The sequence below is a fragment of the Rutidosis leptorrhynchoides genome, chromosome 4 (genome assembly GCF_046630445.1).
Source record: "Rutidosis leptorrhynchoides isolate AG116_Rl617_1_P2 chromosome 4, CSIRO_AGI_Rlap_v1, whole genome shotgun sequence".
Lineage (NCBI taxonomy): Eukaryota > Viridiplantae > Streptophyta > Magnoliopsida > Asterales > Asteraceae > Rutidosis > Rutidosis leptorrhynchoides.
The window spans coordinates 465544175-465570402 of NC_092336.1; the positions used below are offsets into that span (position 1 = coordinate 465544175).

A 26228-nucleotide genomic window follows, 5' to 3' on the forward strand; every position below is an offset into this window, starting at 1 on the left:
CCAGTGGTATCACAAACTTTATTACCTATTACTTTCTCATACTCAACTCCTTTTCTTGGAAACGGGATGGGTGGTCTGTATGGTGCCACCACTGGCTTTACATACTCGGGTGGTGGTGGTGGTCGTGTAACTTCTTCATTGTTACTCACATCGAAAACCTTCCCATCTTCTGGAGCTGGTTTTTCAGAATTCGTTGAAACCATATTAACATTCTCATTCCGAGGATTTACTTCAGTATTACTCGGTAGCTTTCCTTGTTCCCTCTCACTCATCATGCTAGCAAGAGTACCTACGTGTTTTTCTAGATTCAAAATGGAAGCTTGTTGAGTTCTTAATGACTGATCAAACCTCTTATTTATTTGGGTTTGAGATGTAATAAATTGTGTTTGAGATTCCATTAGCTTTGCCATCATTTCTTCCAAATTTGGCCTTTTCTCTTCGGTTTGTTGTGGTAGTTTATACAAGCTAGGTTTTTGTTGATTGAAAGTGTTGTTTTGAGTTGGTTGGTTATTCGGACCTTGTTGGTTATACGAGTTATTGTTTGGCCCATTTGGATTGTAAACAATGTGTTGATTTCGATTGAAGTTTGGCCTTGGCGGTTGATAATTATTCTGATAATTATTTCCCGGCCTTTGGTTCATATAGGAAACATTCTCACGTTGTTCCATCATTTGCTCGATGTGATAATTTTTCGTTAAGTGTGGTCCACCGCATTGCTCACAACTGATTCGTATTGCGTGAATATCTTTATTCATCTTTTCCATTCGTCTCTCGAAAGCATCTATTTTTGTGGAAACGGAATCAAAGTCATGGCTAGAATCGGCTCTAGCTGCTTTAGATGATCTAACGATATCTTTTTCTTGGTGCCACTCATGTGAGTGGGAAGCAGTGTTATCAATAATTTTGTAAGCTTCAGTTGCGGTTTTCTTCATAATGGAACCACCAGCTGCTATATCGATGTCTTTTCTTGTAGTGATGTCTCATCCTTGGTAGAATATTTGTACTATTTGATAAGTGTCTAAACCATGTTGCGGACATCCTCTCAACAACTTCCCAAATCTTGTCCACGCTTCATATAGAGTTTCATTTGGCTTATGTGTGAACGTAACAATTTCTCCTTGAAGTCTCACGGCTTTAGATGCCGGAAAGAATTGTTTAAGAAATTATTCAACTAAAACATCCCATGTATCAATCGCCCCTTCAGGTAACGATTCTAACCAATCTTTGGCTTCTCCCTTTAAAGTCCAGGGAAATAACATGAGATATATCTGTTCATCCTCCACTTCTGGGATTTTAAATAGAGTACAAATCCTATTAAAGGTTCGAAGATGTTCGTTTGGATCTTCTTTTGGCGTACCACTATATTGGCATTGATTAGTTACCATGTGTAGGATTTGTCCCTTGATTTCATAATCTGGCGCATTAATGTCTAGCTTAATAATGGTGTGACCTTGGCCCGTGCGTGTAGCCCTCATTCGGTCTTCCATACTTAGAGGTTCCAGATTTTCCATGATTGAAATTGTTGAATCTGAATCACTAGAGGATTCTGATTTAACGGTTTGTAGTTCAGGAGGAATAATTAGTGGTTCAGGATCATGGAATTGTCCTTGAATATCCTCTGGGTTCTCAATTGTGAAGTCGGGTTCAAAAAATGGATTATCGGAAATTTGAATTGGAGTACTTGTTCGACTAGATGATAATTCTAAAGAAAAATCAACGGTGACAATATTGGCTAGATGTCTTGATCGAGTTACAGGTGGTGAACGTATGAAAGGTGGTGAACATTTTGCTCGGTGCATTCACTGAATATCCTATTAGTTATAAAGATAAAAATTATATAAGCTATCAAATTAATAGACTTTTCTAATTTTGACCACGTTTCGAATAGCTAAAAGATGCAGCAGGTAGCCAGGACCCTTTAAATCGGAAGCCCACAACTCGCCACTAACAAATCCAACTATTACTACGAACCAGAAAACTTTGGATGCCTATCAATTTAACCGCTTAAAATAATTTTTCGTTTTGAAATTTTAGAGAAGAAATAGAAAATTCTATGTCCTAAAAACTAGAGCGTCGAGAAATAAGAAAGAAAAAGAGTGCGTCGAAAAACGTCGAAAAATAAAAGGTCGAAAAACAAATGTCGAAAAATAATAACAAGAAAGTAGCGCGTCGAAAGTTAAAAGGTACTAAATACTAAAAACTTACGTCTAAAGGTATTAAAGCTTAAAAGGAATTCTATATCCAAAACGGCAATAACTTAAAAAGTATTAAAATCTTAAAACAGCGTTGTAAAATTATAAAGCACCTAAATCTTAGTCTATAGAAAAAACACTTAAGGAATTTTACGGCAAAGCCTAAAAACTAGAAATATAAAAATAACTACGGCAAAATACTAAGTTTAAAACTAATTACGAACGAAAAATATACGAATAAATGATTAAAATATACAATTTAAAAAAAGATATAAAATCACTTATTTTTATAAAAATATTATTTTTATATTATTATTTTATAAAAGTATTAATTTATTATATTAATAAAACTAATTATAACTTAAAAATACAAAATAAATAAAACTAAAACTAATTAATATAATAATTAACCCTAATTAGGGTTTAATAATAATAATAATTAATAATACTCCGTAATTAATGCAGTACCAGGTCAAACCTGGCGTGTCAGGTTACCTCATGAGGCCGCATGAGTTTTAGCCTACGGTTTCATGCGGTCGCATGGCCCAGATATTCAGATCAAAAATTGGGCTGCTACAGTGTAGCCCGAATACTTTTTTTTTGTTTTTTTTTTTTTTTGTTTTTAATTTATTTATATAAAATAAATAGAAACTTAATTTTTTTAAAAACTAAAATAGAAATAGAAAAACTTTATAATTTTATATATTTTAAACAAACTCTTAAAAATATATATATTTTTTTTTATATATTTTTGTATTGTTAATATTTAAAACGTATTTTTACAAAAATAAATTAAAACTTAATAAAAGAACTTTATATATATATATATATATATATATATATATATATATATATATATATATATATATATATATATATATATATATATATATATATATATATAGCGTTTCGCTTTCGGGTTCCCGGCAGCGGCGCCAAAAACTTGATGTGTGCAGAGGTGTATACGAAATAGCTATATTTTTTATTGCGAAATACTATTAAATACGATACACCATGACCGAAACGGATCGTGAGCGAAATAGCTATATTCTCCTTGCCCATTTGCCCGTGGATGGGCAACGGAATTGAAGGTTTGTTTGATGTTCAACCCGTCACACCATGACCGAAATGGATCATGAGCGAACTGTTTGCCGTTGTCACTTACAATTTCATGTGGTATTATGATGTTAAAGCGAAGGGGTACAAAATAGTTATATTTTTATTGCGAAATACTATTAAATACGATACAATTTTACACAAGTTATTTATTTATTTAGATGGGATATACCTAAACCTTGCTACAACACTTATAGGCAGTGTACCTAATCGTAGAGTAGTGTAGTTTTTAGTAAGTCCGGTTCGTTCCACAGGGAGCTAGATGAGTTTAACGCTATATTTTTAACAACTATATTTATATAAAATATATATAATTATATATATAGTAATATTATTATAAAAGGGGGTTTTTTACCGTTTAATGACCGGTTTGTCGATTTTAAATAAAGCGTAAAGATAAATGACGATAATATAAATGACAGAATTTAAATTGCGATAAAGTAAATTACAGTAATTAAAATGACAGTAAATAAAGGTACAATAAAATATGAAATAAAAGTATTATGCTTATTTAAACTTCCGTAATCATGATGTTCGACGTGTTGATTTTAATTTATTACCCGGGTTAATTGTCCTTTGTCCTGGATTATTTGATACCTATTTAGTTTTTGTCCATAATAGTCTGTCGGTCATAATTATAAAATGCTCGTTAAATTAACCTTATTCCCGAAGTCAAATATTCCAACTAATTAAGGATTCGAACTGTAACAATGTTTTAATACTTTGTTTAATGATTACACCAGGTTATCTACTGCGTGTAATCCAAGGTTTTATTACTTTGTTAACAATTACACCAATTATCCTTGTATGTAATCCACCCCTGTTTTAATGAGATATGAATATGAATTTACCCACTTGATCAGAATGAATAATCAATTACCCAACCCGAATAATTTATTAAATGATCATAAAAGATGTCGTATAAAAGTCACTAAATAGAACATACATAATCATTTTATCATTTTCATTTTAATAATTATTAGATTAACTAATTTTAAGATAGGTTCAACAGGTTCTAATGAGTTGTCATTCGATAAGACAATACCCCCTATCTATTAACAGTCAATAGTCCAATGTCCACAAGTGTCGGTCTTTTGTCCAAACCTTAATTATGGTACAAAATCTAATAACTCAATCATAATTTTTAGTCCAACATCACGATTACTTTGGCTTAAATAAGCATAATAATAACTTAGTTACGATACATTAATTTAAAAAGGAAGAACATAGCTTACAGTGATTATTTATCGCGTAGCGTTACCCGGACAGAACTCCGACTTAAAACCCGTAAAACATTTCTTACAATAACCCAATTATTATTAAACTTAAATTAAATTTAAAATTATAAATATATATATTTATGTTACAGATGAAGAGAAGAGAAAAAGATGTCCTAAATTCGTCCGAAAAATGTTGAATTTATAGAATGTGGTGTAACGACCCGGATTTTTCCGATCGTTTTATACTTATGAGATTAATATTTACATAAAATAAACCTTACCAACATGATAAGCAATCCAAACTGTTGAGACTTATGTTTTTGAAAAGAGTTTCACACAACGTTTGACCGTCCAATTTGACCGATGATATCACGAACTATATAACACACGATAATTATACAATTATGTATATGTACATATCTATACATATTTAACATGATTTAAGGATGGTTTAACATTTCATTGTGAACTAACAACAATGAGTTATAAGTATACTTTGAGACCACTAACTTAAGTTTTCAAAACGATAACTATATGTAACATTCTTTGACATATATACTTACAATATATAATGTGTTGGTGATCTATGTCACCAATATGATTTAAGTGTAATGGGCTAACATTGCTTTATTAAAAATATCTTAAAATTTTATTTTGGCCTGGTTTGACCCAAAAATAAAAACCCAGTTTTGAGCCTCTTTTACAGTTATAAACCCGTCCATATTTGAATTCTCGTTCCGATTCCTCAAAATTTCTACAAGTATATCTAGGGTATATGTAACCGTATCATACCCAGCTTCTATACGTATTTACTATTGGTATATACCAATAATAAACTTCAATGATCAGCCACTAGACATGATGTTACATGTGGGAATCAGCCATTTAACCTCATGTGTGACTTTTGTGCAAGAAAACAAACTAAATCTCCTATATATCCATCCCATAATCATGCTATTTTGCACACACACACACATACAATTTCATTTCCAATTTTCTTTCAAGTTAATTCACTCCCTAATCTCTCTTCATTTACCTACTCAAGAACGTATCAATATAGTCATCCGATTTCAAGGAGATTACTTCCAATCTTTCAATCCCACTCCACCACTCTTTTGATTCCAAGATTTTTCTTACCTTTTCCAGTAGCTTTGTCCAAGTAACTTGAGGTAGTAACCTTATTCATAACCTTATTCGATTCATATTTATATAGCTATCTTATTTTGTGTTATAAAATTTTAACAAAAAGAACATAGTTTGAGTGATTTCAAACTTGTTCGCAAACTAAATAGATCCTTCTAATTTGATTTTTAAAAACACTTCAAGACCTGTAATATATCATATTATGACAAAATCAGATTAATCATATCTTGGCTAATTAACAAAATATTTAATATATATTTACTTATGATTTGATTTTATATATTTCAGGACCACCCGTAAACAACACGAGAAGATTAATCATAAGACCTCATGATTGTACGCAACACGTCATTTGACAACACGGTACTTTATGTACGCAACACGTCATTTGACAACATGGTACCATGGGTCAAGATTAATTCTGATCAATACGAATACGATGGGGTCTTTATTTATTTTATTTAAGCAACTAATTGTGGACCACTAACATCGGACTGCTAACTACGGACTAAGAAAATATTAAAAGTATTAAAAGTATATATATATATATATATATATATATATATATATATATATATATATATATATATATATATGTAACGATTACTTGAAAAGAAAATATGTTGATATATTATATATATGGTTAGGTTCGTGATATCTATCGGAGACCAAGTCGAGTTAAATACCTTCAAGACAAAAGTGAGTATATAGTCCCACTTTTAAACTCTAAATATTTCGGGATGAGAATACATGCATTTTATGATTTATGTTATGGACACAAGTGATTAAAAATATATATTCTACGTTGAGTTGTACCACTGGCATACTTCCCTGTAACTTGGTAACTACTATTTACATGAGGTATTGTAAACGCGAATCCTGTTGATAGATCTATCGGGCCTGACAACCCCAACCGGACTGGACGACCAGTATTCAACGGTTGCACAGTACTTCGTTTCGGTGACTACACTTGGTAAGGTGTAGTAAGATTTCATAATAAAGGGAATATGCGACGTTGATTAAATGTTAAGTATGGTTATCAAGTGCTCAACAACTTAGAATATTTTTATTAAAACGTTTATATATGAAATCTTGTGGTCTATATTCATAACGCTGCCGGCATTAAACCTATATCTCACCAACTTTATGTTGACGTTTTAAGCATGTTTATTCTCAGGTGATAACTAAAAGCTTCCGCTGCACCATGTTGAATTTAAGCAAGATCTTGAGTATGCATATTTGTGTCAAAAATAAAACTGCATATCGGAGGATTTGTAATGTAAAATATGTTGGAGGTCGTATTGTTATTATCACATGTAAAGTTTGTAAGTCTAAGATTATCGCTAAACGATAATCATTATTAAGTTGTTTAAACCTTGTATTTGTAATAAAAGCTATGGTTTGTATTGTAAAAACGAATGCAGTTTTTGAAAAATGTCGCATATAGAGGTCAATACCTCGCGATGAAATCATATGTTATTGTATTCATCCTTATGGTTAAGGTCGGGTTATGACATGTGGCCTGCTACAGTAACTCGTGCGGTCGCATGAGTTTTGTGCCTTCTGGCCATGCGATCGCATGGCCGTCATTTCCTGGTCACATACTTTTTGGCTCCTAGCTTGTCGACATATTTATTTAATATATATAATATATATATAATTTTATATAATTATATATATATTATATAATATTCATGTGCATAGTTGATTTGTAATTTTAGCTCCGTTGCGTCACGCGTTGATAGTTGGTTCATGTCCCGGTTCCGGATTTTCGAACGTCCTTGCGTACTATTTAATATCTTGTACTTTGCGTTTTGCGGCTTGTACTCTTATCATTTTTGGACGTTTCTCATCAATAAATTGAACCACTTGAATTATATCTTGTACATTTGAGCTTTTTGGTCATTTGCGTCTTCAAATCGTCGTTTTCTTCTTTTGTCTTCGCACTTATTTATTTAAACGAATATTACATAAAAATAGAACAATTGCAACTAAAAGCTTTACATATTGGAAGGATATTGTGCCTAATGTTCATTTGGAGTACTATCATATTCCGAAATGACATACGATTTCCTCCCAAAAAAAATTCACAATCTGTTTACCCGTTATGCTTTTCAAAGGCTTGGCTTTAACTCACTTAATGAAAAAGTCAATTGCAACGACCAGGTGGTTTCCATCCGGGAAGGTTCCTACCAAATCAATCGCCCATTTGTAAAAAGGCCAAGCAGACGTGATGGGGATTAGCTCATGTGCCGGCATGTGAATTTGCGGAGCTTGATGTTGGCATGAAACACAAGCTTTAATGATTTCTTTCATGTCACGGTACATTGAAGGCAAAAAATACCTTAACCGCATTATCTTTCCCACAACGGTCCTAAACCCTGCGTGCATGCAACAAGTCCCTTCATGCACCTCCCTTACGATTGTTTCTGCCTCATTCGGACCGACACATCTTAAAAGTGGTGCCGTGAAGGATTTCTTGAACAAAACTCCCTCCCTTAACATGTACAAAGGTGCTTTCATACGAATCTTACGCGCCGCTGCCCCATCAACTGGCAACGTCCTGGTCTTAAGATATGTAATGATGGGACTCATCCATGTCTCGACCTCCTCTACGGGGGCCACTTCCTGTAACATTATTTTGCACGGAAATCAGTACATAATAGTGTACGTTGTGTTTTAAGTAGATTATGCGTATAGCGTATTTGTTATCGAAGCGAGTTGATACCTGTACCACGTCAGTGGACTTTTGACATAGGACCTCCACCCAAACGTCTTTGGAGAAGTGACTGAACACGCTTGTTGCGAGTTTACTAAGCGCGTCGGCTTTTTTATTCATGGATCGCGGTACTTGCGTTATTGAGAAAAACTCAAATTTGTTGGCCATTTCCTCCGTCAATCTCAAATATTTCTGAATGACTGGATCTCTAGCTTCAAACGTCCCGTTCATCTGATTCGCCACGAGCTGAGAATCAACCGATACCTTCAGGCTTTTAATCCCCATCTTCTCAGCCATTCTTAAGCCAGACAGTAACGCCTCATATTCTGCTTCATTATTGGAGGCAGGGAATTCGAACCGCAACGCGTAGGTATGTTCCTCACCCTCTGGGACAATCAAGATTAGACATGCACCTGCTTCGTCAGAACTTGATGCTCCATCAGTAGTTCCCACGCGACGGTATTTGGTACCTCTTCGACAACCGGCTCAGGTGGCACGGCGCATATAAATTCAACCATAAAATCTGCCATAACCTGGCCTTTAACTGCGGTACGGGGGGCATAATTGATTTCATGTTCGCCTAGTTCAATTGCCCACTTGGCTAGCCTGCCAGAAACCTACGGTTTGCTTAATACCTGCATGAAATATCTGTTAGAATAAATTTCCTCCACAATGCTCCGGTCTCAATCGACATACCGTACCTGTTTAATAGGTGAATCAGTTAGCACCAGCATTGGGTGCGCCTGGAAGTACCGTCTCAACCGTCTTGCGGTGTGAACTAATGCGAAAATAAGCTTCTCAACCGGTTTGTAATTAACTTCGCCATGTTACAGCACTTTGCTCACAAAATAAACCGGCATATGTGTACCGCCACGCTTCACAACGAGCACTGAGCTGATAGCCTCAGTTCCTGCCGCCAGATAAATTTTCAAAGTTTCCCCTGAAAGCTCAACATGTTAGTATTAAAAGATTTATAGATTTGCAAAAATTGTCACGGAACGGCTACTTTACCCGGTACCGGGGCGGTCAGTGTCGGCAATGTCCTAATCAAGGCCTTCATTTCCTGAAAGGCGTGATCCGCTTCAGGAGTCCAATCGAAATTCCATCCCACGCTTTCCTTCAATACTTTGAAGAAGGGTAACGACCGCTCCGCCACCTTTGACAGGAATCTAGACAGTGCCGCCAGCTTGCCGTTTAGGCTCTGTACCTCTTTTTTCGTTCGCGGTGCTGCCATTTCATCAATAGCTTGAATTTTCTTAGGATTTTCCCAAATGCCACGCGTTGTGACAACGTGTCCCAAGAACTTTCCTTCCTCGAATCCAAAACTACACATCTCCGGATTCAGCTTCATGTTAATTTTACGCAACGAGTCAAACGTTTCCTGAATGTCTTTCAAGAGATCCGTCTCGGTGTGACTTTTGATTACGATATCGTCGACATACGCTTCTACATTTCGACCGATCTGTTCTTTGAATGTTGCGTCGATAACCCGTTGGTACGTTGTCCAGGTGTTTTTCAAACCAAAAGGCATCTTTTTGTAACAGAAAATTCCTTGATCTGTGTGGAACGCGATTTTGTTTTCGTCACGTTCCGCCATTTGGATTTGATGATAACCCTTATAAGCTCGAGGAAACATTTGAAATGAAAACTAGCCAACGATTCTACCTTCCAGTCGATCTCTGTTAATGGATAATTATCCTTGGGACAAGCCTTGTTGATGTCTTTGAAGTCCACACACCCGCCACGAGCCATTCGCCTTTTTTACCAGCACCGGATTAGCAACCCATGTTTGGTACTTAACTTCTCGCAATATGTCTGCTTGTACTAACTTTTCCACCTCGTTCTTTAGGAAGGAGCTACGTTCCGGTGCCATGCCTCGTTTCTTTTGTCGTACCGGAGTCAAACTTGGGTTGGCATTTAAACGATGTTCTGCGACGGTGCGAGGTAATCCCGTCATATCCGACTCCTGCCACCCAAATACGTCAGCGTTGTTTGCCAAGAGTTCACATAACGCACTTTTTCATTTCATCGAATAGTGTGTGCCCAATCTGTACCACTTTCTCAGGAAAAGAATGGTTGATGATAACGCTTCCCCCTGCTCAATCGGCGCCGCCGGTTACTGCGGCTGTTCGACTTGACCTACAATCGGAACTCGATCAGAGAAAACAGTCGCAAAGCCTAATGAGGTTGGGAATTTCATCATTCCATACACAGTGGAGACTATCGCGCCAAACTCGCATAGCGCTTCCCGTCCCATGATAATGTTATACTTTGATTGACTTCTAACGACCACAAAATTTAGAGCCACCGTTCGTCGCTTCTCATTTTCTTCTGGCGTAATGTCAATATCTACCCGACCCAGAGGCCAAGTAGTTTCACCTGTGAATCCAGCGGCGGGATGAATTGGCGGTTTTAACATATCCTGTACATCTTCTGGAGACCTTGCATCGTCCTACCGTTGCGGTTATCGTCACGGGAAGATCAGTAGGACAGACTCTCCAAAAGGCAAGGAATGTGATGGGGGCACATTCCCATTCCTCCAAAACTTCTGCCTTCCAAATGTGGCCTGCGTGCCACATTTGTATCATGTGGATGTGCTTTTCTGGAGCCTTTTCCTTTCCCCGTTTCCAAGTGAATTTTTTTGTCCTGGGGGTTTTTACATGTGACGGCTTCAGATGGTCAAATTCCCCAAGCTTCAACCGTTCGACTATCACCTTCTTGAGTTCCTTGCAGTCGTCAGCACCGTGACCCTTATCTTCGTGAAAAATGCACCATTTACTTTCATCAACAGCGAAGCATGGTTGCATCGGCTTTAGCGGCGTAAAATGCTTGCTTACCTCCTTCGTTGCCAGAATTTCCTTGGGCATTTTTGACAATGACGTACCGGTCGTACGGACGGTAGCCATTACGATTGTCAGACTTATGACTGGAGCGTCCATAACCCCTGCTTCCGCCATCGCCGTTTCCTTTATACTTATTACCTGTATTACCTTTTCTATTACCCTTGTCGTCTTTATCGTTCCGGTCAGACGTACCGTGATCCCCAATGGCGGCGTCAGCAAACTCCTTGGATCGTACGTAGTCCTTTACCATTTTTACCGCTTCGACATACGTTTTCGGTAACTTACGCCGCATCGCTTTTACCAAAGATAAATGCCGAGTTTGGCAGATTCTCATGATATACGCGGAGATCTGCTGTGATTCAGGCAAATCAGGGATCTTCTAGCACTCCACTGTGAAGCGAGTAGTAAAATTCATCAGAGACTCACGCTGCCTCATCTTGATGCTTGATGCTGTACGCATCCAAGTGGGTTAGTTCGGTGCGCTTAAAATTTTGGAAACGTTGCACGAACTTGGTTCTGAGATCCGTGAAGCTGGTTATGCTCAAGGCAGGTAATTTGGAAAACCACTCCCTCGTGATGGCGTGGAGCTGTCCCAGGAACATGTGGCACGCCGTGGGATTATCCCAGTTATAACGACCCGGCTTTTTCGACTTGCTTTTGTGCTTTATGCTTTCATGAAACTGCGTATATGTGCGTACTGAGCTAGTTTATGCTCTAGGATCTTATTTAATGATTAATTACTTTCATTAATATCTTACAACGTGCTATTAAGTGTGTAATCACTTAACTTGATCCCCGAATGCTTTTATGACCGTCAGTGTCACTTGACATTTAAAACGAGCTATGTACTTAGTACACGTTTAACTTTGGTCATAATCGGAATATTATGACTACGTAATACTAATTGTTATTTTATAATAACAATTACTTGGGATGACAACGAGGTACGGTTCTAGTATGTTATGCGAAGAAGCCAAGTTGAGGTGGGATGACAAGATTCAATTGTATGGCGAAGAACAATGTATGAGCTTGTCATGGGATGAGTTCAAAAAGGAGTTCTTTGATGAGTACCGAACTTCTTCCGATCTTGATAGAATCCGGGACGAGTTACACAATTTGCGACAAGGTTCGATGGACTTGGTTACTCTCAAGTCTACCTTCTTAGCAAAGACTCATTTTTGTCCAGAGTATGTTGGTGACGATCACAAGTTAATGAAAGATTTCTACCGTACAATGAATGACGAGTTGAAGAGTAAGATTAGTCGGGGAATGGCTAAGTCTTTTGAAGAGTTGTTTGAGTTGGCTCGGGGTTTCGAACCGGAGGTGTCGAAACCAAGTGTGTCCGATGTTAGTAAACGGAAGTTTGAAGCGACGGTGTTTCTGAACAAGAAGAGTAAAAGTGCTACCGAAGGTTTCGGAAGCGTAAAGATGAGTGACACGGGTGGTTCTAAATTCGCGTGTTATAATTGTGGGCAAATGGGGCATAAGTCTTGTGATTGTCCGTCGGGTAAGGTCACGTGTTTTAAGTGCCGAAAGGAGGGACACCGGAAGTCGGAATGTCCCGAGTGGAATAGTGACGGAGCGCGAAAATCTAGCGACGCTTGATTCAGGTACTATTCGATTTTAGTACTATCTTTATGCGGGTGATTTTGGGGTAATGATTGAGTTTATCCATGTGTGGTAGTGACTAGCTAGGTCGAGTTAGTCCATTGCGGTTTGATTAGCCATGTCGGGTTAATCAATTAGATGATAGGCGTTGACCGAGTCGGGTTGACCTAGTGTGTTTGACTTAACCAAGTCGGGTTAGTCATTAGATGTTAGATGTTGATCGAGTTGAGTTAACCGGGCGGATTTGACTTAACCAAGTCGGGTTAATCAACTGTTGTTAGGGTTTGACCAGGTAGGGTTGACCGTGTGTGTTTGACTTAACCAAGTCGGGTTAGTCAATTGTTGTTAGACGTTGATCGAGGCGGGTTGACTAAGGGTATTTGATTAACCGAGTCGGGTTGACCGAGATAGTTTGACTAACCAAGTCGGGTTAATCAATAAGTTGTTAGGAATGTTGACCGAGTCGGGTTGACCAAGTGGGTTTGACTTAACCGAGTCGGGTTAATCAATTTGGTGATAAGTGTTGATCGAGTCGGGTTGACCGTGTGTGTGTGACTTAACCAAGTAGGGTTAATCGATTGTTGTTAGGTGTTGACCGAGGTGGGTCGACATAGTGTATTTGACTTGACCGAGTCGGGTTAATTGGGTTGGTGTTGGAGGCTTAACCAAGTCGGGTGTAACCATGGGATGATTAGAGGGTTACTTGTATTGTTCTCCATAAGGGTTAGCGTAGGATGGCATGCCGTTCGAGAGGAATTTACGTTGATCATGTAGGTGTACGAAAAGAGTCACGATTGTTGACTATCTTTGGTGTGTGTAAGTAACCGTGTTAACGGTTGAGAGGATGCGAGTTGGGGTGTAAGTCTTGGTGGCACCAAGCATCACCATTGTAAGTGAAAGGACTGCTAGGCTTGCTTTGCGGCCTAGGCGGATAGTGACAAGCAGGCGTCACTAGAAAGTTGTAGGCGTTGAGCCGTAATGTCCATTGGATTTGTGTGACTTCGAATAGTCAAGTGTCATATGACACCGAGGAGGGACCCGAAAGGGTCGAGTGATTGAGACTCGGTGGTAGTAATGGGAGTTGCATAACACTACGTCAGGTGCCCTCCGTATACCTGCAAGTGGAATGCTTCACTCCGGTGTTGTGATTATTTTGTACTTGGGTACCGACGAGAAAACCTGAAGGTACGAAGATGGTTTATTGTGAAGATTAGCGGGCGTCGACGTTTGACCGATTCGAAAGGTCGAGTTACATGTATCTTGTGGTAAGTCCGCTGAAGATTTTAAGTATGACCAACGTTGATACCGGGCGTGTGTGATGTAGAATGTTGAAATTTCGCAAGGTATTATCACTTTGACGGTGATAGCGTGGGGTTAAAACCCTAAGTGGGGGAGTATGTACCCGGAAAGTGCGGTGGTCCCTCGGTTTGGTAGGCGTGTTTGGGTCATTCGCCGGTAGTTGCCTCGTTTTGAGAGCCAACTAGAGACGTAGAGTGTTAGTTTGGACTGTCTCATGTAGGGGCGTGTTAGTGTAGAGTACGTTCGGGAACGAACTCTCTAGAATATTGGCGGTGGGCGTTAGAACTCTAAGTCATGAGTTGGAGTACGCCAAGGAAATCCTGAAGGATAGTTGTGCGATTAGAACGTTGCATGGTGGTAAGGCGTGATCGATAGGATGCAATGGCGGCATCAAAGGGGTCCGAGATTGTGTGAGAACTCGAAGACTTGAGGAAAGTGTGTTGTTTTTGTTCGCGATGAGGTTTAGATCGCGAGGACGCGATCCAATTTAAGTGGGAGAGAGTTGTAAGACCCAAATATTTATTGTACATAATGTATTCATGGTGTACTATGCGTATATGAAGTGTACGAAGCATGTACGTGTTGCTTGCTCGAATGTCGAAGAAAACTGGACGTTGTTTGAGGTACAAGGTGTGTACGTATCTTCTTAAACCCAAATAAAGTTTGAGTTGATGTTTCAAAGCCTTACCATTGGAAAGAATATCTTATTACGTTTCCAACGATATTTGATTCATCGAAAACGGAGCTACGGTCAAAAAGTTATGGCCAAAACAAGTTTCTGAAAACTGACCTGTAGGTTGGAGCGGCGCTCCACCTTTCGACGCGGCGCGCCGAACCCGTCTGATGCAATTTTCAGCCTTTTTAAAAGGTTTAAATGAGGGGTACTTTGGTCTTTTCATTTAGGGTCGGTTTAGGGTCACCAAAACTGGTCTAGAACTCAATTGGAGCTCATTTTCACTCATCAAACACTCTCATCTTCAAACCCTAGAGTGAGAGGAGAGTTTTAGAGAGAGAGAGAGCTCCAATTGGAGAAGAAGAAGGGTGTTTCGGGTCAAACCTCGGGTAATAAAGTTGTTCTACTCGTCAACGACATAATTTTGGCGGTATTGGTAAGTTCAAACTCCGAACTTCATCTTTGTAATTTGATATTCAAGTTTAGGGTTTTGAACTAGTTAGTTATAAAACTCTTTTAGGAGGTGAAATGGGTGATTGTAACTAGTTATTGTTGATGTTGGTGGGTTTAGGATTGGATGATGATATTGTTAGTTTGTAAACTAATTTTGTTGATGAAATCACTAGCTAACTTGGATTATTAGTGATTTGGGGTGTAAGTTCACAAATTGGGTGTTTTGACTAGTTTTAGGTCAAAATGGGTTTTTGTGTAAATGTTGGTCTAAAATGCATTTAAAGCCTAAAAGAGGTGTATTTAGGTATTTCGGGAACGCGGGAAATGGTCTCGTTAGTTTTGGACTTTCGAGTATCGTTAAAAGTGCAAAAAGGCGTAGATTGCACTTTATGTCAATTTGGGCGGGTCGTGAGTCCAAATGGGGGATTGGTTGATCAAACCTTGTGCAAAATGTATTAGTGGGACATAATCACTATTCGATTGTGATTATGAGTGGTTCGGGTGAGATTTGACTTAGTCAAAGTTGGTCAAGTGTATATAGTCGAAATTACACTTGTGATGTGTTAAGTCGAATAGGCTTAAGTTGTAGCTTATTTGCATGTATGATTTGCGTAGGTGATATACGTGAAGTCGGTAGAAGGAGTTCAAGTTTGCGAGTTGCACTTCTTCAAGTAATCGAGGTGAGTGGAATATTTATACATGTATGTATGTGGTTTATTTACTCGTACGCGATGTGGGCCTTTGGTGCCACATCGTGAGTAATGGGCGTTATGTCACAAGACGGTGACATATTTGTTGGATGGGATGGGAACTACAAGTCGGTAGTGTCTCGACAGGTTATTCACAAGTCGGTGACACCTCATAGTGGTTCACGGGGCGGTGACCCTTAGTAGTTAGTTGGTGTTTCACAAGTCGGTGTCACCATAAGTCGGGGAAGTGATTCACGAGTCGGTGACACTTCATAGTGTTCACAAACCGGTGACACTAGGTGGTGCTTCACAAGTCAGTGATGCCACATGGAGGTTCACAAGTCGGTGACCCATATGTATTGATGGGGGTTCACAAGTCGGTGATACCCTTGGGTGATTCACAAGTCGGTGACTCCCTATAGTGTTCACAAGTCGGTGACACTTAGTGGCCCTTCACAAGTCGGTGATGTCACATGGCATTCACAAGTCGTTGACCCATAGATATTAGTGGGTAGTTCACAAGTCGGTGACACCCTTTGATGAGTCACAAGTCGGTGACAACATACGAGTGAGACTCGACGTTATTGGTCGTCTACAAGTCGGTAGTGCCATATCGGGGAACGGTTTGTTATATTTATGCATTATTGTGATTTAGTATATTATTGTGGCGATTTATATACTAACGTTGTTGCTAGTCGTATGTTTGGTGTTGCTAGCTCGTTATGCATTTTGTTTGCATGGTTTTGTAAGTGGATGCGTGTAGGTAAATTACATATGTATATGTATAAGTATTGCATTCACTAAGCGTTAGCTTACCCTCTCGTTGTTGACTTTTTTATAGATTGCATGGATGCGGAGGCTCGGGTAAGCGGGGACTAGTGGACTTGTGTAGTTGCTTTAGAAGGCTTGCTTTTGGATTGATTAGGATTGGGTAGCGTATCCCCAATCGCCATGCTCGGCCTTTATTTTGTATTACAAATCATGTGGTTGAAAACTTGTATTTTCGTACGAAAGTCGTAAAACGGCCGATGTGGGCCCGGTCTCGTAAAACTTATTTTATGAATGGAACATGTTAGTTTTTCATATATGAATATGTTGTGAATAGCGTTTTGTCTAAATACGTCGGGAAGTGGTCAAACAATTTAGCATTTCAAGACTTTTTGGACAGGCCACTTTGGCGCGCCGCGCAAGGTTATGGCGCGCCGCGCCACCTACTGAACAAGGGAAATTTTTTTTTTATTTTGGTAAATTTCACGTGGTCAATTATATATCGGGTTGGGTTGTTACAAGTGGTATCAGAGCATGGTCTAAGGGATTTAGGTGACTTGAGATAGGTGCCTAGACTTAGACTTTTTGTGTGGACTATTATGCGGGACTTGTAGGATTACGGGTCGGTTCGGGTTTCTAGTTAGTGCCTTTGAGAATAGGTGCTTTAACTATGTGTTGATTATGTGTTACTAATCATGTTGTGTTGTGTTGAACATCTAGCGAGATGATTGTTGTATTCATGAGTTCGGCATGGCGTGTGAGCGTAATAATGCTTTGCGACCATTATTACGGTTGCAAGTCAAGTCATGCGAGTGATGTACAACAAGTATTGGACTAGATGGGATGTACGAACGTTGGCATACTTATATGAATGTGATTACTGTTCGTGGCGGTGTATGTGATTTACTTGTGTTGCGTTCCTGACCGAATTCATTTCTTAGAATGAAGACAAGGAACGGACATGATAACGAAGATCAAGGCGAAGACTCCGAATTCACGGCTAAGGTTGAGGCCATCATTAAACGTTATAAAGTGGAGTTTCTAGAGGATGTTAGAAAGGTGTTCCGGGAATCGGTTGATGGGCAAGTAACCGATCTAATTGATGAATGAATGAAGGACGCAATCGAGGAAGCACTCGATGTTAGAAATATTTATCCCCGAGGCGAAGGGAGTGAAGGAAATGGGAGGCGGGACTTCCATTACAAAAATTTCAAGGATGCTCAACCCCCAATGTTTAATGGGGTAAGGGATCCGTTGAAGAGTACATGTTGAGTTTCCGATATCGAGGGGGCTTTCCGTACTAGTGAATGTCCTCCCGAGAAGAAAACGAGGTACGGTTCTAGTATGTTACGCGAAGAAGCCAAGTTGAGGTGGGATGACAAGAATCAATTGTATGGCGAAGAACAATGTATGAGCTTGTCATGGGATGAGTTCAAAAAGGAGTTCTTTGATGAGTACCGAACTTCTTCCGATCTTGATAGAATCCGGGACGAGTTACACAATTTGCGACAAGGTTCGATCGACTTGGTTACTCTCAAGTCTACCTTCTTAGCAAAGACTCGTTTTTGTCCGGAGTATGTTGGTGACGATCACAAGTTAATGAAAGATTTCTACCGTACAATGAATGACGAGTTGAAGAGTAAGATTAGTCGGGGAATGGCTAAGTCTTTTGAAGAGTTGTTTGAGTTGGCTCGGGGTTTCGAACCGGAGGTGTCGAAACCAAGTGTGTCCGATGTTAGTAAACGGAAGTTTGAAGTGACGGTGTTTCTGAACAAGAAGAGTAAAAGCGCTACCGAAGGTTTCGGAAGCGTAAAGATGAGTGACACGGGTGGTTCTAAATTCGCGTGTTATAATTGTGGGCAAATGGGGCATAAGTCTTGTGATTGTCCGTCGGGTAAGGTCGCGTGTTTTAAGTGCCGAAAGGAGGGACACCGGAAGTCGGAATGTCCCGAGTGGAATAGTGACGGAGCGCGAAAATCTAGCGACGCTTGATTCAGGTACTATTCGATTTTAGTACTATCTTTATGCAGGTGATTTTGGGGTAATGATTGAGTTTATCCATGTGTGGTAGTGACTAGCTAGGTCGAGTTAGTCCATTGCGGTTTGATTAGCCATGTCGGGTTAATCAATTAGATGATAGGCGTTGACCGAGTCGGGTTGACCTAGTGTGTTTGACTTAACCAAGTCGAGTTAGTCATTAGATGTTAGATGTTGATCGAGTTGAGTTAACCGGGCGGATTTGACTTAACCAAGTCGGGTTAATCAACTGTTGTTAGGGTTTGACCAAGTAGGGTTGACCGTGTGTGTTTGACTTAACCAAGTTGGGTTAGTCAATTGTTGTTAGACGTTGATCGAGGCGGGTTGACTAAGGGTATTTGATTAACCGAGTCGGGTTGACCGAGATAGTTTGACTAACCAAGTCGGGTTAATCAATAAGTTGTTAGGAATGTTGACCGAGTCGGGTTGACCAAGTGGGTTTGACTTAACCGAGTCGGGTTAATCAATTTGGTGATAAGTGTTGATCGAGTCGGGTTGACCGTGTGTGTGTGACTTAACCAAGTAGGGTTAATCGATTGTTGTTAGGTGTTGACCGAGGCGGGTCGACATAGTGTATTTGACTTGACCGAGTCGGGTTAATTGGGTTGGTGTTGGAGGCTTAACCAAGTCGGGTGTAACCATGGGATGATTAGAGGGTTACTTGTATTGTTATCCATAAGGGTTAGCGTAGGATGGCATGCCATTCGAGAGGAATTTACGTTGATCATGTAGGTGTACGAAAAGAGTCACGATTGTTGACTATCTTTGGTGTGTGTAAGTAACCGTGTTAACGGTTGAGAGGATGCGAGTTGGGGTGTAAGTCTTGGTGGCACCAAGCATCACCATTGTAAGTGAAAGGATTGCTAGGCTTGCTTTGCGGCCTAGGCGGATAGTGACAAGCAGGCGTCACTAGAAAGTTGTAGGCGTTGAGCCGTAATGTCCATTGGATTTGTGTGACTTCGAATAGTCAAGTGTCATATGACACCGAGGAGGGACCCGAAAGGGTCGAGTGATTGAGACTCGGTGGTAGTAATGGGAGTTGCATAACACTACGTCAGGTACCCTCCGTATACCTGCAAGTGGAATGCTTCACTCCGGTGTTGTGATTATTTTGTACTTGGGTACCGACGAGAAAACCCGAAGGTACGAAGATGGTTTATTGTGAAGATTAGCCGGCGTCGACGTTTGACCGATTCGAAAGGTCGAGTTTCATGTATCTTGTGGTAAGTCCGCTGAAGATTTTAAGTATGACCAACGTTGATACCGGGCGTGTGTGATGTAGAATGTTGAAATTTCGCAAGGTATTATCACCTTGACGGTGATAGTGTGGGGTTAAAACCCTAAGTGGGGGAGTATGTACCCGGAAAGTACGGTGGTCCCTCGGTTTGGTAGGCGTGTTTGGGTCATTCGCCGGTAGTTGCCTCGTTTTGAGAGCCAACTAGAGACGTAGAGTGTTAGTTTGGACTGTCTCATGTAGGGGCGTGTTAGTGTAGAGTACGTTCGGGAACGAACTCTCTAGAATATTGGCGGTGGGCTTTAGAACTCTAAGTCATGAGTTGGAGTACGCCAAGGAAATCCTGAAGGATAGTTGTGCGATTAGAACGTTGCATGGTGGTAAGGCGTGATCGATAGGATGCAATGGCGGCATCAAAGGGGTCCGAGATTGTGTGAGAACTCGAAGACTTGAGGAAAGTGTGTTGTTTTTGTTCGCGATGAGGTTTAGATCGCGAGGACGCGATCCAATTTAAGTGGGGGAGAGTTGTAAGACCCAAATATTTATTGTACATAATGTATTCATGGTGTACTATGCGTATATGAAGTGTACGAAGCATGTACGTGTTGCTTGCTCGAATGTCGAAGAAAACTGGACGTTGTTTGAGGTACAAGGTGTGTACGTATCTTCTTAACCCTAAATAAAGTTTGAGTTGATGTTTTAAAGCCTTACCATTGGAAAGAATATCTTATTACGTTTCCAACGATATTTGATTCATCGAAAACGGAGCTACGGTCAAAAAGTTATGGCCAAAACAAGTTTCTGAAAACTGACCTGTAGGTTGGAGCGGCGCTCCACCTTTCGACGCGGCGCGCCGAACCCGTCTGATGCAATTTTCAGTCTTTTTAAAAGGTTTAAATGAGGGGTACTTTGGTCTTTTCATTTAGGGTCGGTTTAGGGTCACCAAAACTGATCTAGAACTCAATTGGAGCTCATTTTCACTCATCAAACACTCTCATCTTCAAACCCTAGAGTGAGAGGAGAGTTTTAGAGAGAGAGAGAGCTCCAATTGGAGAAGAAGAAGGGTGTTTCGGGTCAAACCTCGGGTAATAAAGTTGTTCTACTCGTCAACGACATAATTTTGGCGGTATTGGTAAGTTCAAACTCCGAACTTCATCTTTGTAATTTGATATTCAAGTTTAGGGTTTTGAACTAGTTAGTTATAAAACTCTTTTAGGAGGTGAAATGGGTGATTGTAACTAGTTATTGTTGATGTTGGTGGGTTTAGGATTGGATGATGATATTTTTAGTTTGTAAACTAATTTTGTTGATGAAATCACTAGCTAACTTGGATTATTAGTGATTTGGGGTGTAAGTTCACAAATTGGGTGTTTTGACTAGTTTTAGGTCAAAATGGGTTTTTGTGTAAATGTTGGTCTAAAATGCATTTAAAGCCTAAAAGAGGTGTATTTAGGTATTTCGGGAACGCGGGAAATGGTCTCGTTAGTTTTGGACTTTCGAGTATCGTTAAAAGTGCAAAAAGGCGTAGATTGCACTTTATGTCAATTTGGGCGGGTCGTGAGTCCAAATGGGGGATTGGTTGATCAAACCTTGTGCAAAATGTATTAGTGGGACATAATCACTATTCGATTGTGATTATGAGTGGTTCGGGTGAGATTTGACTTAGTCAAAGTTGGTCAAGTGTATATAGTCGAAATTACACTTGTGATGTGTTAAGTCGAATAGGCTTAAGTTGTAGCTTATTTGCATGTATAATTTGCGTAGGTGATATACGTGAAGTCGGTGGAAGGAGTTCAAGTTTCCGAGTTGCACTTCTTCAAGTAATCGAGGTGAGTGGAATATTTATACATGTATGTATGTGGTTTATTTACTCGTACGCGATGTGGGCCTTTGGTGCCACATCGTGAGTAGTGGGCGTTATGTCACAAGACGGTGACATATTTGTTGGTATGATGGGATGGGAACTACAAGTCGGTAGTGTCTCGACAGGTTATTCACAAGTCGGTGACACCTCATAGTGGTTCATGGGGCGGTGACCCTTAGTAGTTAGTTGGTGTTTCACAAGTCGGTGTCACCATAAGTCGGGGAAGTGATTCACGAGTCGGTGACACTTCATAGTGTACACAAGCCGGTGACACTAGGTGGTGCTTCACAAGTCGGTGATGCCACATGGAGGTTCACAAGTCGGTGACCCATATGTATTGATGGGGGTTCACAAGTCGGTGATACCCTTGGGTGATTCACAAGTCGGTGACACCCTATAGTGTTCACAAGTCGGTGACACTTAGTGGCGCTTCACAAGTCGGTGATGTCACATGGCGTTCACAAGTCGGTGACCCATAGATATTAGTGGGTAGTTCACAAGTCAGTGACACCCTTTGATGAGTCACAAGTCGGTGACAACATACGAGTGAGACTCGACGTTATTGGTCGTCTACAAGTCGGTAGTGCCATAGCGGGGAACGGTTTGTTATATTTATGCATTATTGTGATTTAGTATATTATTGTAGCTATTTATATACTAACGTTGTTGCTAGTCGTATGTTTGGTGTTGCTAGCTCGTTATGCATTTTGTTTGCATGGTTTTGTAAGTGGATGCGTGTAGGTAAATTACATATGTATATGTATAAGTATTGCATTCACTAAGCGTTAGCTTACCCTCTCGTTGTTGACTTTTTTATAGATTGCATGGATGCGGAGGCTCGGGTAAACGGGGACTAGTGGACTTGTGTAGTTGCTTTAGAAGGCTTGCTTTTGGATTGATTAGGATTGGGTAGCGTATCCCCAATCGCCATGCTCGGCCTTTATGTTGTATTACAAATCATGTGGTTGAAAACTTGTATTTTCGTACGAAAGTCGTAAAACGGCCGATGTGGGCCCGGTCTCGTAAAACTTATTTTATGAATGGAACATGTTAGTTTTTCATATATGAATATGTTGTGAATAGCGTTTTGTCTAAATACGTCGGGAAGTGGTCAAACATTTTAGCATTTCAAGACTTTTTGGACAGGCCACTTCGGCGCGCCGCGCAAGGTTATGGCGCGCCGCGCCACCTACTGAACAAGGGAAATTTTTTTTTTTTGTGGTAAATTTCACGTGGTCAATTATATATCGGGTTGGGTTGTTACATTATGATTTCTTTATTTTGTTATAAAGATCAAAGCTTGTGTTTATGAACTTCATGTAATTTAAAGATCTAGTCTTTTGCTTTAAGGATCTTCAAGAACATTAAAGATCCAAGCTTTCTAGCTTAGGGTTTCATTATTTTGTTAAAGATCTTAGCTTTCTAGCTTATGGTCTCATTACTTTCATTAGATCTTAGCTCTTTAGCTTATGGTCTCATTAATCTTGTAGAGATCCAAGCTTTCTAGCTTAGGGTTTTCTTAATACTTGAGATCTAAGTTATTATTGTGGATCTTACTTACTTGGAACCTTTTGTGATTGTTGTGATGATAAAGATCAAGTCTTCATCATCTCATATGATGAAGATGCATAGACTTATGTAAAAAGGACAAAGGTTGAAGCTTTATTGGGTTTATGCAATAAAGAGGCGATCTTGATGTTCAAAACTTGTAGAATGATAGCTTTTACTCTTAGTTGTATTTTGATGGTTGAAACTTGGTCAAAGTGATACTAAAACATCAAAGAGTTGTACACTTGAAGCTTACACGCATCAAGGATGAGAACCGTGATGAGTATCAAACACCAAGAAACCCACCGGAGCACTTGTTTGCTGTTTATCGGGGTGTGATCAGACTCCTGGACTTCTGGAAAATTAATTTTCAGATATTTCGTTTCGATTAGATGACTTTTCATTTAGGCCTCGCCTAAATCCGATATACGGTTTAGGATTTATAGCCTTCCGAAAATCACTACGCCTTTGTAACGACGTGCTGAAAATTCTGACCTACTCGCACTTAAACCGTCGCCACGGTCAAGCAAAGACGAGTTAGGTTCTGAAAATTGGTTAGCGGTTAGAGGACTCACATACAGAGCCTTGGCCACTGACTACGCATCTTTTCGATTTGTATAGAGGTTGTAGCAGCTGATCGAAGTCAGCCTTTTGTTTCGATCTCTATTCTTGTTAAACTTACTTAGCTTTTATGAATGATGAATGATGATAATGATGATGACACTTAAACTTAATTTATGCACTTTTAAACTTATAGGGAAAACATACTGACCTAGTGACCTTTAACTTAGGTTGACGACCTTTCAGACCGACTTACTACTTGCATACGTTTCATATCAACTTTTACTGCTTATTCACTGTGAGTTATAGCATCCTTTTACTACTTTTACTATTTTTGGGACTGAGAATACATGCGCTTTTTACGTTTTACATACTAGACACGAGTACTTAAACTTTATATATGTGTGGGTTACAAAACGGCACAAAGATTCCCCTTAGCTCGGTAACGTTTAATCATTGGTTTCCTAACAGTGAACGCGAATCTTAGATATTGATCCATAGGGTTTGACAACCCCACTCGGGCTAGTCGCGCTAGCAGACAATGGGTGTTTAATACTTCGAGGACAAACGCACTCGCCAAGTGCACTTTTAGGGGGTGATATACATACGTTAAGTCTAGTTACCGGGTGCCCACGGATAAGCATATACTTTATCATACTGATTTGAAATACTGATTTAAACTGCTGGTTGAAGCACTGAAATCTCGTGGTCTACATTACATTACTGATTACAAACAAACTATAGCTCACCAACATTCGTGTTGACTTTTTAAGCATGTATTTCTCAGGTGCTTAGACGTTGTTGCTTCTGCTGTTAGACTGCTGTTAGACTTACTGTCTTGGTGTTATAGACTTGCTGTTACGAACCTGCTGTGTTAGATTTTCGCTGCATTACTTAGATATGTCTCAATTATGGAACTTTTATTTTGCATTCACAACTTATGTTATTTTGAATAATGCCTTTGTAACGACCTTTGTGTCACGTTATCTTTTGTAAAACAATTGAAGTTATCTTTTCATGAATGCAAAACTGGTTTTTAAACAGCATATAGTGTTTGACCTTGTAATGATCCTGTTGTTGATGATCCGTACGAGATGATTTTGTACGGGGCGTCACACCAGTGCTGCGTCTTGACAGCGTGTTCGAATTGTTGCAAAAAGTCTTCCGAATTCATGTTGCCTTCATACATCCCTGGCGTGAGGGGGGTAGTGAGGACCGCGGGCAACGGATGAGTAACTATTTCTCGAGTAAACTTCTCAGACGTCGCGAAAACCTCGAACGACCGTTTGACGTTGTCTTCCATCATAGCGAACCAGTTATTCGACATGTTGTCTGCTACGCCAGGCTGCTCGACCTGAGCACTCATAGATTCCGGTGCGACTATTAAGTCCTTCCGCGCCTCCTCACGGGTTTTGCCAGAACTCCTACCGGCCTCTGACGCCGAACGTGCAGAGCTTCGTGGTTGAGCTTTGGACATGCCGGTTGGCCTTTCGCCGCCTTTGGACATGAGTGAAGGTAAAACAAACCCTCCTTTTGCCAGGAAGCGTATCGCTTCTTCACCACCGATGGGTTTGAGCTGGCTTATGTTCGTTTCCGGGGTTTCTGTCTCCTCGGCGTCGCGTCTATTGGTCTCATCTTCATCGACGTCAAACTGCAGCCTGGTGCGTTTGATGGAATCATCCGAGGTCTCAAAAGAGCTGTCGTCGTTGGGCTTCAAAGGATCATACAGTTCTTTGCCAGCATTGGCAGTTGGTGATGGGTTGGAAACGCCTGTCATCTTTTGCCAAAGTGTTGATCAAACGGTCCCACGGATGGCGCCAAATGATCAAGCCAAAATTGACTTGAGTGCAGTGATGTGAAGTGACTAACTGACGTGATGGATAAGAGGGGTGTTGTGGTGGTTGACTTTTTCCGAGCCTCCTAGGTGAGCTTAAAAGAGTGATCAGTGTTGGTTGATTGTCCCTTGAATGTTTAATTATGGATAGTATTTATAGGCATAAGATTGACGGTTACCAAGGATAACCACCATCAGCCCACTAACCCACGATTACCACTCCTGGAATCCTCTAATCATGCCCACTACCTACTCCACGTTCTCCTAATTTGTCAGACGGGCAAACAGCCTAGTAAACCAAGTCAATAGATTAACGGTACGCTATGGGTCACGTAGCGTAGGGATAATCGTGGCTTGAAAGCAAGGTTGACTTCGCAGTAATCTAGCCAGGAGCTGAAGCCAAGTGTCCAGCTAGAAGATACGCCAT

General features: G+C 40.0%; 1 protein-coding gene across 1 annotated transcript; it reads right to left on the reverse strand.

Annotated features, from left to right (window-relative positions):
- Window positions 1-7804: 7804 nt before the first annotated feature.
- LOC139842255 (uncharacterized) lies at window positions 7805-8687 on the reverse strand. The gene is made up of 2 exons (XM_071832420.1): window positions 8400-8687; window positions 7805-8299 (listed from the first exon to the last, which is right to left on the reverse strand). The coding sequence occupies exons 1-2, from the start codon at window positions 8685-8687 to the stop codon at window positions 7805-7807; spliced, it is 783 nt and encodes a 260-aa protein (XP_071688521.1).
- Between the last annotated feature and the right edge of the window lie 17541 nt (window positions 8688-26228).